Here is a 13,431-nt window from a genome sequence, read left to right as displayed (position 1 = left end):
AGGCACTTAAAATCGAAACAAAAATCTATTTGCGTTTGCACTTGTTTTCTTTATCCACAGATATTGAACTATATTACACAACTTGATCTTATGTTTTACAAAAGTATCAGCTTTGTAAAAAGCAATATAAAATATCCAGTATTTTTATATATATATATTATATATAAAATATATAAAATGCTGTTTTTTCATTTATACAACAATTATTATTTTAATAAGATTGAAGTTATTCTATTATTATGGACGGATACAAAGTAGCCACTTGTAAGTATTATTATATATCGCATAATTTATAAAAATCTAATATTTTACAGTACATTATGATTTAAAATCGTTTAATTATTAACTTAATGCTCTTATATGCAAATGGCATTGTCGTGTGATTATACTATCAAGATATAGATGTGACTAATAATATTTGATTTACGAACACATTCAAATGTATTAATATCTCGTTGTTATTAAAAAATGTACTTTAGCAATTTAACAAGAGAGTACATTTCAATATATAATAAATAATGAACGAATTTTTGCATTATTTATAATAAATGATTAAAAATATTATAAGAAATATTATATCAATTTATAATTATTTTGATTATTGTCTGTGTGTAAACACTCCATTTATTTTTAAAAAATTGTAATAAAAAGCTTCCTAATTTTAACAATTTAAAAAATTAAAAAAAAAAAAACATTTAAAAAAAATTAATGTCATCATCTTTTAAAAACAATTAATGCATCTAAAAACCTAGGTATAAAAAAATAAATATAAAAAGAGTGTCGATTTTTTTGTATAATGGTAACTTAAGTATTAAACAGCTGTTTGTGGTACTCCCTGTACTAAAAGTGTTTTGCTTTTAGCTTTTGGCAGTGCAGATTGACTCAGTGTCTTTGTCATTTTAGGATGACCATTAGGTGAGCTAGTGATGAAACCTTCTGATCTCATATCTTTTAATGAGACATTAGAATTACTACGTAACGAGGGTGTAGAACTGAATTTTCTGTTATGTGTTAAACGTTCTTGCAGTCTCGTTTCGTTTTGACGCGGTATTCGAGTCTTTACTGGTACATCACGATATTCGTATATGTTTTCTTTAGATGAACGTGTTATATTCTCGATTCCCTCGGAGTGCTCATCGTCTCGTACCATCAGGATGTCTCCGCTATAGTAGTGATCAGATTGTCTGTGAAGAAAATAATACAAAAGAATACTATACACTGTATACAGAAAAAATGTATACCTAATTGTGAGTAAAAATCGAGTTAATATTTTATGATTTAGTGAACAATGCCCATTTCTTGTAAATTATATAAAAATACATACGCATACGTGCAACTAAGTAAAAGTTAATAATTTAATCACTTATTTTAAAGAAGGCTCCGATTGTACACATCGCATGTTGCACAAATCGTTAATTTTGGCCAATTTAAAAATAAAATATTCTCATTAGTAAAACAATGAAAAATTACTAGGCACCAACTGATATGAGTGGTGTATGCAATCGGGATTGTAGGCAAACAGGATCCTTCCTTTTATTATTTAGTTTGAACCTTTGCTTATTTTTCATGTGAATTATATAATAATATATGCAAACATGTGCAACTAATAAAGCAATATGTGACAGGCATATTGTATAAAATTATGCCTAAAGTATCTTCTATAAATACCTGCACGTATCCTAGCAGCCTTCGTTTTGCTAATTGTAAGCAGGAATAGAGTTAATTAGCAATTTATATTTAGAAATGGTTATGTAAAAAGACAAAGAAACTGTATCCTGCAAGGATTGTGTTTATAAACCAGAACCAGTTTTTGCATGCGCTATCGTTCGGTACAGCGGGTGCTACCGAATGAAGCTGTAGTCACATGGATTTGGTTCTGTTTACCTTTTCTTACCTTTTGGCATTACGCCAAAGCATACAGCACACCACAGAGAGTACAAGTAGCAGCAGGCATGCCGTCGACATCGACCAAAATGCAATTTGCAATGGCTGTTTAGGTTCCCACCAATACTGTAATAAAAATTGTAAGTAAGAATATTAACATAATTCACTAAAGCATATATATTATATTACAATGTCTTACTTCTGTAACGGGAGGATAAGTAGGGACAAGGTAACCAATAACAGTCGGCAAATACATGGACCAGAATGCGCTCTCGGTTTGACGATAGTTTATTTGAATAGAGCTATTGAATGTCGTATTGATATTGAGATATCGCAATTGTCCATGACGTGCGATATCAAAGTGCAATCCCAAGATTTGCGAAGGCGTTGGATTTCTAGGATAAAATTTTTAATAATTTATTGCATTTTTCATTTTATTATACAAATGAACAAATTAGCATTATCAGATACATACCCATATTTTGCAAAATTAGAATATGCCATCATGAAAAAGTGACTCATATTACGATCACTATCAGTCCACATTTCTCGATTTAATCTCCATTTTTGTGGGAAAAATTCTGTGTTAATAATATCTTATTAGTAGATACTATGCAATGAATTAAATATATATATCTTTATTTACATATATATGATAGAAGAACATACCAACATCCATAAACGGTGCTCCCGTCAGCCACAAGAGTTCAGTATCATGAGGTACCTTAGCCCATTGTGGCGAATAAAGTGATTCTATCGAGGTATTTAAGACATAGAGATATGTCGGTACGTGTCTTTCTACCAATAATTTTGCTATTTTGTCGTATGGTGCAACATAATGAAAGTCTGATAAGAGCTAAAAATATTAATATAATAATTAAAGTTAAAAAAAAAAAATAATTAAAATCAATAATTTTACATAAAATTTAGTTCGATATTTTCACATTACTTACATTTATATATTGATCACGTACATGCGTAACGTTCATTGGATCTGGCCAATATGTATACATATATTTTATTGCCTCGTAAATGCCTTGTGGATTTAGAGTATAGTTATATCGAAGAACTAATTCCCAAATCCTTTGATCAAATACCTCAGGAGTTATTATATATTGATTTCTTGCTAATGTAGCATTATTTTCTGTAAAATAAATATTATGGAAAGTAATTTATGATGTCATATGCAATTGAATAATATAAACTTAGTAATAGCAGTAAAATATTCGAAGTAAAAATATGGCTGCTTTCCTTTTAAAAGATAGTCGACACAAACATCCTTTTATCTTTCTTAGCATAAATAACAAAAATACAAACTTGACTGTGTTTCCCAAAAAGAAAAGTCTAACAGTTAAATAAAAATAAATAAGACAATAAATAACATACTTATAATAAATGCTGCTTCTTGAGTTGTGACACCAGCCATGTAAGCCAAATCTTTCCTATATTTGTGAGCTTTAATACTTTCTTCTGGTGTTTCTGTAAAAAAACGCCAGTCGGACGCTTTCCAATCTTCGTACCAATCATCTCGAGGTATCGTAAAATTGACATCCAGCACGGGTGCCCACGGAAACATTCCGACGTGTGGTTTTAATTCAGAATTACCTAACTCAAGGAAACTACGTCCATCTTTTAAGCATTGTACTAATTTCCAACTACTCTCTATACTACAACCGAGCATTTCTGCATATACTCGAGATGTATTTTGTGCTCGGTATTTGTCTACTATTACCGCCCAATCAGCTAGAGCTGAACCCGATTGCGCTATTACTTTTGATACCATCTGTCGAGTTCTACAATAAGATAAAATAAGTTTAATGGTTTACAATTAATGGCACAAATGGTTTATAAAATATATATAATTAAATGTCAAATTCAATTACTTTGGTGAAACCATCAACAATCCCGCACTCGCTGCTCCAGCACCTGGCCCAAACAGTGTTATAGAATCAGGATCTCCATTAAAAGTAATTATATTGTCATAGACCCATCTCAACGCCATAGCTTGATCAAGAATTCCATAGTTTCCAGGGCTATTCTCATCTCCAGTACTTAGAAACCCTAGAAATACAATGGGAAAAATTAACATTTTACTAATTAATGTATAACACTCTATTTTTTTTCCATATGTATACTTCATGTATAAAAAGTAGCACTTACCAAGAGCTCCAAGGCGATAATTAATTGATACCACTACAACATTGTAGAAGGCAGCTAGTATATGAGCGGGAAACAAATTACTCGCCCCATGACTAAATTCGCCACCATGTATGTAAAACATCACTGGATATCTATTTGCTAACCCATAGCCAATCTACATATACAAGACATAATTTTATTACTTAATAGACTCATTAATTTTATTTTTATTTGAATACGACATACTTACAGAAGGTGTAAATATGTTTAGATATAAGCAATCTTCATCAACGTCTCGCACACCTTTTGTTGCACCAGTATATTCGCTAGGCTGAGGACAAGCTGGTCCCCAATCAACAGCTTGTAAAAGTTGCCACCCTCTAAATAGAAAAATCAATTATTTATTGTGAAAGACAATATTATAAAGCATTAGAAATAGTAAAACAATATTTTGTAAAAAATTTTATATTAACCTGGAAGGTCTGGGAGGTTTGAAACGACCTTCTTTAGTAGGTGGCATAGCATAAGGAATACCCAAAAATACATTAACATCTTTTGTAACTCTTTCGATTGCTATATTCCAAGGTCTGTGTCTTGCAAATGGATCGTCATATAATTGGACTTTAAATCCTTGAATTTGCCCATAATTTGTATTCACAAGTACGTCTCTGGTTTTTATAAAAAGTTTAGAATCTGGTCTTTCTCTTCCTTGAAGATCTTCGCGCCAACCAGCTAGTATTCCTGGCAACGGAAGCCTTTCTGTGGTCTGTTTTAATATAATATGTAGTATTTATTAAATCCTATTTTCAAATTCAAATCTTACATATATTTTAGAATAGCTAATAAATAATTTTTTTTTAAGGAGTTTACTATATTTATTAAAACAAATTCTTATGTAATTGCATTTTCAATTTTTGAATTGTGCAGTTAGATTTTAAAATACAAAATACAAATAAATAAATCTTAACTAATAATACAATAATTGATAAATATAAATAATATTTAATACTTTATTTAACAATATAATTTAAAAGCAACAAGAAAAATAACATTAGTCAACAAATAGTTTCTAGAAATTTATTTTTATGATTTAAATTAATATTTAAAAAAAAAGCTTGTAATAATTTCAATCAAGCATCTTCAAGATTTACATAAATTGTGGTTAATCATTACGGTGTGAATTAAATATATTAATCTGTAATCTAATAAAACGTAAACAAGCAAAATGTCATCATTTAAATGTCTTAAAACAATACAATTTCACCAATAGGAATTTTCTTACTTACGCCATAAATAAATCGATCCTCAGGTGCTCTCGTGGGTCCTCTGTAACCAGGCTCCAGGTAACTAGGTTGATATCCATATCCATACCGTCTACCATTGTAGACGAAGGTCTTGTCTTGCGGCACGTATACGCCGTCGCGATTGTAATAGCGGCTGCCAGGCGATATATCCTGTAAAATTAGATTAGATTTATAAAGTATCCCAAACACTTTTATTTTAAAATTTATGCATTCGTACATACTTTATAAGGGAAAATCAAGTATGTAAATAAATGTTTAATTGTAATTAGTTTATTTATAAATGTGCGCCATATTGATGTACGCAACATTACAGAAATCAATTGCGGTATTTTATAAATCTAATAATGATTTTACCTGAGCGAGCGCGACGACGCCTGTGATCAGCAGGTATAGGCAACAGCGGACAATACCGTACGCGCGTCCTCCACGCGCGTTGGCCATATTCCGCGCGTGCGAGGCACACGCGAAGTTGCTCACGCACCGGTTGCACAGGTGTGGCCTGAATGGGCCTGAAAGCCGCGCGCGTACGTCACGTTAGGTCCGAACGGCACGCCGATTCGCTCTTCTCGCCAACTTCGCGGCAAACGAGGAATAAACGAAAGCGAAAGTTTCTCCTTCTCTCACTGACTTATCTGCTTATCAACAAGGTGTAGATCGATAAACGTCGCTACACCTGGCTACACCGATTACCGATTATTTGGGACGCGTCGATGGATCCCCGCTGAAGTTAGGTGTGTGTCAATACTCGCAGCGTTATTATTCGTATTACACGGGCGAGAATTCTTGCGAGAGCGAAGCAGTGAAGCACTCGCGTCCCAAGTCTTGGCGCGTCGTCTCGTCGTTGCGAAACGTTTCTTCGTTCGCCTTCTCCTAGAGCGTTCCTGCACCAAGTACCAATCAGCTAAACCAGCCAACACCCTATCGGAAGCCCCCCTGTCACGCTCTCGCCGCGGTGACTCGCGTGGCACTTCAGATGGCTTCGCTGCGCTCGCCGTACGCGCCTCCCGTGGACCGTGTTGTGGCCCTTCTCCCCGTTCACCGTCTCTTCCACCAGTCGATAAATGCGAAATGTCACGATTGGTGCCAGGGGAAGCCCAAAGGTGGGGGTGAGAATGATAAACGCAGTTTGAAAGCGAAAGGCAGCGTGCCGTACACTCGTATACTAGATAACTGGAAATTAAAACACGATATCGCTTCGTCATCAAGATATTCCGTCATTGAAATTACGTCGACTTCCTGATAGTGGATTTAGTGTTACATATGTAGTAAATACAAGTATAAGCGTTTAGTAATAAACACGTTTGGTAAATATACAGCGATATATTTTTCTTATTGAAAAATAAAATAGTTTTCGTTCTCTCATGACTTTATTGAATATCATATCTTATTTTGCAGTTTTTGGAATTTGATAACATAATAGTATCGAGGATTGTGGTAAGACTCTTTTTTTCTTAAACTTCAAATAAAAATTAAGTGGCATACAAGCTAACTGAAATTGGTTTTATTACTTTTGTTTTCCTTCTCTGAAATCCCTTTTGTTATCTATTGCAGCTCGAAAACTATTCAAATAAAGTCGTCCGGTCTCCAACAAAAAACGTTGCCACAGGCGATCATTGTCAGAGGTAACAAAACCGTCTCATGCTTTTATCACGTTAGGTTTAATACGTTGATTGCTATTATACAGTTAAGTATAATTTTTTCCTCGACGTTAATTTTATATTAGCATGTTATTTTAGTATGTTACTTATATCCATTTCTGATGTAGATTTCTGATTAACTTTAATCTCGGTTTACTTTACTCTTTATTTTGTTTTAATTTTTATAAACCGGTAATATAATTAGTTCTTATTTTAAAATCGTTTTAAATAATATGTCTTAAGATATTATAAATATGGCTCTCACTCTGATTGGTTCATGACATTTTAAGACTGTGAAAAAAAATCTAATTTTATTGTGGTGAAGAAAATATAATTAATGCTGGTATTCATCGATTATCTCAAATATAAGAATCAATTATGAATATCAGCTTTAGAATACGAAAAAAAGTAAATTAAAAACTAAGATAAAATTAAACTTACATTGTAAAACAGGGCATTAATTATATTTTCTTCATCACAATAAAATTAGCTTTTTCTCTTTACAAAATCAAATCAGTGAATATAACTGGCGTTTGTCTAAATCGCTAGATGTTGCAATTATATGTTGCAATTTACATTTACGAATCATCGTATTAATAAATTACGGATGTAGGACGAAAATTTACTGTATGCAACATTTAACATCAGAAGTACAAGGATATGCAATCACGCGTAATTGAAGACGTAATTTTACACAAAACGAGACTTACGGATAACGTTTGCACTTTTTTTTCTTGAACGAACGGAGATCGTAGATTCCAGAAGTAGATCTGATCCCCACTACGGAGACTAGATGCGTCGATACTTCGATTGACTCATTCGCGATTCACACTTTTTCGTTATCTCGTCGTGAGAGACCGAGATTAGAATCGCCTGCGCGAATACCACGCGCTCGAAACCGAAGATTCGATGAAAAATATAATGCAAGAGCCGCTGAGTGCTGACTCGTGAACACTGCAGTTCGCTGACTGCGACAGATAGACGAAGAGTAATGGCCAGACCTCAGTGAGCTGTAATAACGTCGTCGCGTGCACATACGTCGCGGCGATGCGATGGGTCGCCTACGCGCCCAACAGCCAGGTTGCGAAATGTGCGATCGAGCGGATGTGCATGATCGCGGAAGAACAGGGGTGTGGACGAAGGGATAGAGTGGCTATAGCGATTACTTATTGGGCAAAATTGCCTTTTTGGAGCGTTTACGCACATCCTTTAAAATGATTTACAATTAATTATAAAAATTAATAATAATAATGTCATAATTAAAAAAGAAAGAGTGGAGGGAGGAGGGAAGAAGAGAATTACATATTTCTACATTACGTAAAATTATATTTAATATTTTTATATTACATATATTATTGTATAATATATTATATTAATATAATTTTTAATCATATATATTATCTTTATAATAATTGATAATTATTATAAAGTTAATATACATTGGTGGAAACGAACATTAGAGTTTTAAAATATTTTATTTGTTTCATATAAATTATATATTTCTTCTCTCTCTCTCTCTCTCTCTCTCTCTCTCTCTCTCTCTCTCTCTCTCTTTCATAAATGATTTTGATAGTAAACGTGATAAAAACGTATTGCTGTGTTTATGGAGAATATTTTACTGTTCCTGCTTTTTTTTTGTATAGAGAAAGTAGCGGAAATGAATAGAAATTATAGAGGAACAAATGACCTAGCTTAATCCCCCATCCTTCCCTTTTGCACCGCATATTTTAATCTATACACGCCCTTGTAAAAGAATGCCATCGCGTGAACGGATGTGTTCCGCAATGAATGATTGGTTAGTGGCAGTTCTGCATTTATTAATAATAGTTTTACACACACATGTTACGAGATTAGATAATCAAATTTCCATGATGATGGTTAATAAATATATGCATAAGTGCACGCATCTGCATATTTAGTTCTTAATATAACTATATATACATTACACGATATTAAAGCCAGAAATAACAAGATGTTCTTTATTACTTTCGCGTTTATTACTCGTATTTGTAGATAAGATTCTTGGTATGTCCACTCTTGCAACTCACGTTTTGACAAAAAATCGCTCGTTTTTTCAAACAAGATTTTAGTCCTCATATGTTCTTTAGGTTTCTCTGTTGTATTCTAGGATACAATTCGTAATCAGCATACTATAATATTATCGTTTCAGCGAATTTCAATCACTTCTTTATGCACTCCGCATGTCGTACTCGCACAGTCATATCGTATTTTTCAATAAATTTCTTAAATAACTTTCTCTTAGACTCTTTCACTCCCTTATTCACTCTCTTATATATTCGTATATTCATTTCTCATACTCATATTTTCAATATTTTTACGTTATTTAATTCTTCTGTTTGTAAATATGGAAGTTAGATAGGATTTGGAAATTAGATAAGTAAGTATAATATGATGGACTTTTTACATTGTCAATCATACTGACAATTCTATTGATCGTGTGCAGTGTTAGGTGTGCAAAAGATATTTTGTGTATCTGTGCTTGTATTTGAGATACATTCGAATTGGAGTATTTGTACCTAATAAATACTTATTTTCACATGCATCTGCACTTTGATTAATAATGATGGATTAATGTAGAATGTTTGCGGATTTCTTCATTCTCAAGCATAATTATTATCCCCTACTATAACGATATTGATGTTCGAGAATCAAGAAATCCAAATTGCCGTTAATAATATTATCAGTATTTGTACTAATAATATTATTGATCATTTTTGGGAGAGAGAGATCCATAAAAAGAGCGTAATATTTCCATTAGTATAATTATACAACTTATGTACATAAAATTGAGTTAAAATATTGTACTAAAGCATTAAAAAGCAATGCTTTTCATACTTCAAAACAAATCATTAATGCTGTCTTTCAGTATTAAATTGGTCAGTATAAGATTTTTGTAAGAGGGATATCGTAAGTATTTTATTGATTCAATATAATTGATTGTGTAAAGTCTGGATAAAAGGGTCCATAGAAGAAAAACAATGCTATATAAATACAATGATAAATATATAAGAAAAGACATTAAACATACTAATTATGATAATTATACATTGTAGTGCTTCATGTAACATCAATATATTTTTGCTTAAAAAGATATAAGATGATAAAGTCATCGAAATAATTGTTCTATTATAATTGATAATAATCTCGTAGAATTTGTTATTTAGTGATTGGAATAAATTTATTTGCCATAGAGAGTTCATTATAGTGTTCGCCGATGTCGCGTCTTTTGCCCAGCCTCAATTCGTAAAACTGTCAAGTGATTTTTACAAAAGTGCTAATTCGTTTTACTGTAAAATATAGAATGAAAGCTTTTGCAACGTTCCTGAATGAATCATATATGCCGCGCGTCTTTATGACTCACGATTTTATCAGCTAAATTAAGTATTAATCGTTTGCTAGTGGAATGACTTGTGTCATGAGCAAAATGTAAGAAAGTGCGAACTGAGAGTGTTATTATAAAAGTTGTAAGACTGTTATATAATTATATATATATATATATATATATATATATATAATATAATTAGTGCAAAAAATTTAGATCGATTCTTTTAAATAAGAGATAAAGTTATATAATAAAAAAAATCTAATAAAGTTTCATAATAGAATTTATTTTCGCAAAGGGTTAAGCATTAAATTCAGCAAAAAATAAAATTTAATAATGAAACAACTTTCAACGCGAAAATTTATCTGTCTGGAAACACGGTAGTGTCTCGATGCTAAGATATATAAATTATATATAATAAAAATATACACAATTATATATAATAAAATATATATATATATACATAACATTTTTTCCTGGATAATTAAGCTAGAAAGCAGCAGCGTTAAATGTTTATTTCTTTAATTTTTTGTGATAACACTTGAATGGACGTAACACAATTTTATCATAACATTTTGAATAATGTTGTGAAGGAGAATTAAATAACTATAATTTTGGTTAAAAAAGAAAATGTCTTTGAATGAATTGCGATATAAAAATTTTATATGCGAAAAATTAAAGCCATTTGAATTGGAATAAAAAGATTCTTCGACAGGAATACAAAGATATATATACCTAGGTTTCATGATATAAAAGTTAAAGTAAAAATTCATATTAGATGAGCACACCCCCAACGATCTTGACATATGTTGTGAGTTCAAGATCATGATCCTGAATGACCTCCGACAGGCTTTAATCGTCACTCGTTATTCGTTAAAAAGTTATTAACAGTCAAAGTTAGTAATTATTTTACTGCTTTACATGAAGAGTCAGATAATTTTAGAGAGAGAGAGAGAGAGAGAGAGAGAGAGAGAGAGAGAGAGAGAGAGAGACAGAGGTATGAGGTGGACGAATTTAAGGAATACAACTTTTACGCAAAACGACTTTCACCTCACCTCCCCCTCTGCTTAGGGGCGTCCAACTTCTACGCGAAGCGGCTTTCGAAGTCGTGTGCCCCTAAGCAATAAGTTAATAACAAATAGGAATATAAATAATCCAAAGACGATGAAAAGATTAAATTGAGTGCATTGAGTTTATGGGAGTTCTGGTTTATACTGAATATTTTATCAGAAAGAAAGTATAAATTGTAGAAATATTAAAGAACCTGTGTGAATCTCGATTATATAATAAATCGCAAAAACAAGATTCGCAAAAATTATGCAGACTTTATATTACATTAATCTTATTATGCATACTAATTGATTCTGTTAACAGAGTTTACATCGAGTTGACATAATCAAGATATTTAATAAAATATTCATTATTTTATTCGTGAATCCTTTCTTTTATTATACATATTTAGCAATTATAATCGCATATACCGGATATCAACTATTCAATTCTCCAGGAAAATATTCCAAGCACGTATATCCAATTGATTATCACGATAAAATTTCTTAAAATTTCGTTAAATTTTAAAATTCAATAATAAGATAAATTGTAAAAATATCGATTGGTATTTAAAGCCACATATTACGAGGAAAGCATTTGAAAGGCAGCAACAATACAAAGCGAATGCCCTTTCGCTCGTCCTATTCCCTCGCGTATATATATATAAGTTCTTCAATTTACAGTAATTGGTGAATTTATTACCGTTCCAAGTTCTTCGCTTCTACGTCAGCACAGTACCGAGGAAGAGTTAAATAGCTTTAATTACAGCGGCTTATCCTCTCTCAGAGCCGTCAAGCTGGACGAAGTAATGTCGTCTTCGTTGGAGATGAAATTTGTTAAATATTAAAATTAAAATAAGATGATAATAATCAAGCAAACTGTTTTATAAAAATCATAAGAATAACGTGTCTAAAAGATTTAAAAGCTAATGTTTATATATATATTGTATATATATATATATATAAAAGTTTAAAGAAATAACCATAAAGAATAAAATCGAAAAATAAAAAATAAAAAAGATATTAAATATATATAAATTTTTGTATTGTATATAATAAAAAATTATTTTTTTTTGTTAATAATTATTGTTATAATTATTGTTTATAATTATTATTATTAATATAAAAGAGAACTTTAAAAAAAAACTTCAGTTTGAAAATAGCTTGTGATTGAAGATATTGTAAGTATGTGTCACTTAAAATCGAACAGCTATCTTATTAAACCATTTTATTCACGGTACTCTCTTTATTATTGTTACATTGATGCAGACCCTCACGAATTTGCATTTCTATATCGGAGTATTGGAACTGACATAAACCAGTTTGTCGTGATACTTAGTCTTAAGCAAGACATGGACATCATGTATCGAATTTGCCTTGTTATCAATTGAGCAAATCATCATCAGCTTTTATAATCATATATCTATGAAAAATCGAGATGTTGCAGGAATGCATGTTCGTATAATGCGATTCTCAAGGTGACTGTTCACGTCCAACATTCGTCCACGAAGTTGATCTAAATGTACACCATTATACTCGCTGTTCATGCCTCGTCGCGCGTACATCCCTTTTTTGTGGGAACGTGGACATTACGGATGCTCTTTGAAGTCGTGGGAATAAGACCCACCACTGCGTTTAAAACACATGTGCCCGCGCGTTGGTTTATTTATTAAATTTATTTTTATCATTCGCAGACTCCACGTTAATACTCGCGTAAATACGGATGCACGGTTAACGATGCACGCATTTGAGCCTATAAGTATTTTAACTGAAGGTAATACGCATGGTGCTAATCCTAATGGCTTTCATTATAGCACTTCGTCTGCTTTTCCTTCGCTCCATTCACTCTTTTGTGTAGCCTAAATTCGTCGCTCTACGAGAAAGATTAAAATAGCGCTCGCTTTATAATTATCATAAAGAGATGGAAATGTATATACATACTTACCCGCATACTTGCTTCAATTTAACGCGACAAAATTTTATAACAATCTTAAAACGCACAATATGTATTTGAATAATTTGTATCGATTTGCATATATGTACATAAATATATATGTATATATATGTATATATAT

At 31.8% G+C, this 13,431-nt stretch overlaps 1 protein-coding gene across 3 annotated transcripts; it reads right to left on the bottom strand.

Moving 5' to 3' along the window:
• Positions 1-781: 781 nt before the first annotated feature.
• On the bottom strand, positions 782-7,832 carry LOC108753708 (neuroligin-4, Y-linked). 3 transcript variants are annotated; one of them, XM_018495559.1, is made up of 15 exons: positions 7,675-7,832; positions 5,682-6,497; positions 5,310-5,477; positions 4,497-4,789; positions 4,274-4,403; positions 4,045-4,198; positions 3,768-3,945; positions 3,271-3,677; positions 2,838-3,028; positions 2,554-2,740; positions 2,360-2,465; positions 2,084-2,279; positions 1,895-2,010; positions 1,669-1,697; positions 1,071-1,184 (listed from the first exon to the last, which is right to left on the bottom strand). In XM_018495559.1, the coding sequence occupies exons 2-15, from the start codon at positions 5,766-5,768 to the stop codon at positions 1,150-1,152; spliced, it is 2,277 nt and encodes a 758-aa protein (XP_018351061.1). In that variant the 5' UTR covers positions 5,769-6,497; positions 7,675-7,832; the 3' UTR covers positions 1,071-1,149. The 3 variants fall into 3 exon arrangements, with proteins under 3 accessions (XP_018351060.1, XP_018351061.1, XP_018351062.1); XM_018495558.1 differs by lacking the exon at positions 1,669-1,697 and having other exon boundaries at positions 782-1,184; positions 7,675-7,831; XM_018495560.1 differs by lacking the exon at positions 1,669-1,697 and having other exon boundaries at positions 1,112-1,184; positions 1,885-2,010; positions 7,675-7,831.
• Between the last annotated feature and the right edge of the window lie 5,599 nt (positions 7,833-13,431).

This window comes from Trachymyrmex septentrionalis, unplaced genomic scaffold, assembly GCF_001594115.1.
Source record: "Trachymyrmex septentrionalis isolate Tsep2-gDNA-1 unplaced genomic scaffold, Tsep1.0 scaffold70, whole genome shotgun sequence".
NCBI classification, from domain to species: domain Eukaryota; kingdom Metazoa; phylum Arthropoda; class Insecta; order Hymenoptera; family Formicidae; genus Trachymyrmex; species Trachymyrmex septentrionalis.
This window is presented reverse-complemented; position numbering and strand designations above follow the sequence as displayed.

What these genes read in the sequence shown, in the direction of transcription:
- LOC108753708 (XM_018495558.1), bottom strand. Translation starts at nt 5,768, where the DNA reads ATGGCCAACGCGCGTGGAGGACGCGCGTACGGTATTGTCCGCTGTTGC. An exon ending in AGGATCGATTTATTTATGGC is followed by an intron (nt 4,790 to 5,309) that starts GTAAGTAAGAAA and finishes ATATTAAAACAG; the next exon opens with ACCACAGAAAGGCTTCCGTT. An exon ending in CTTATCCTCCCGTTACAGAA is followed by an intron (nt 2,011 to 2,083) that starts GTAAGACATTGT and finishes TTTTTATTACAG; the next exon opens with TATTGGTGGGAACCTAAACA.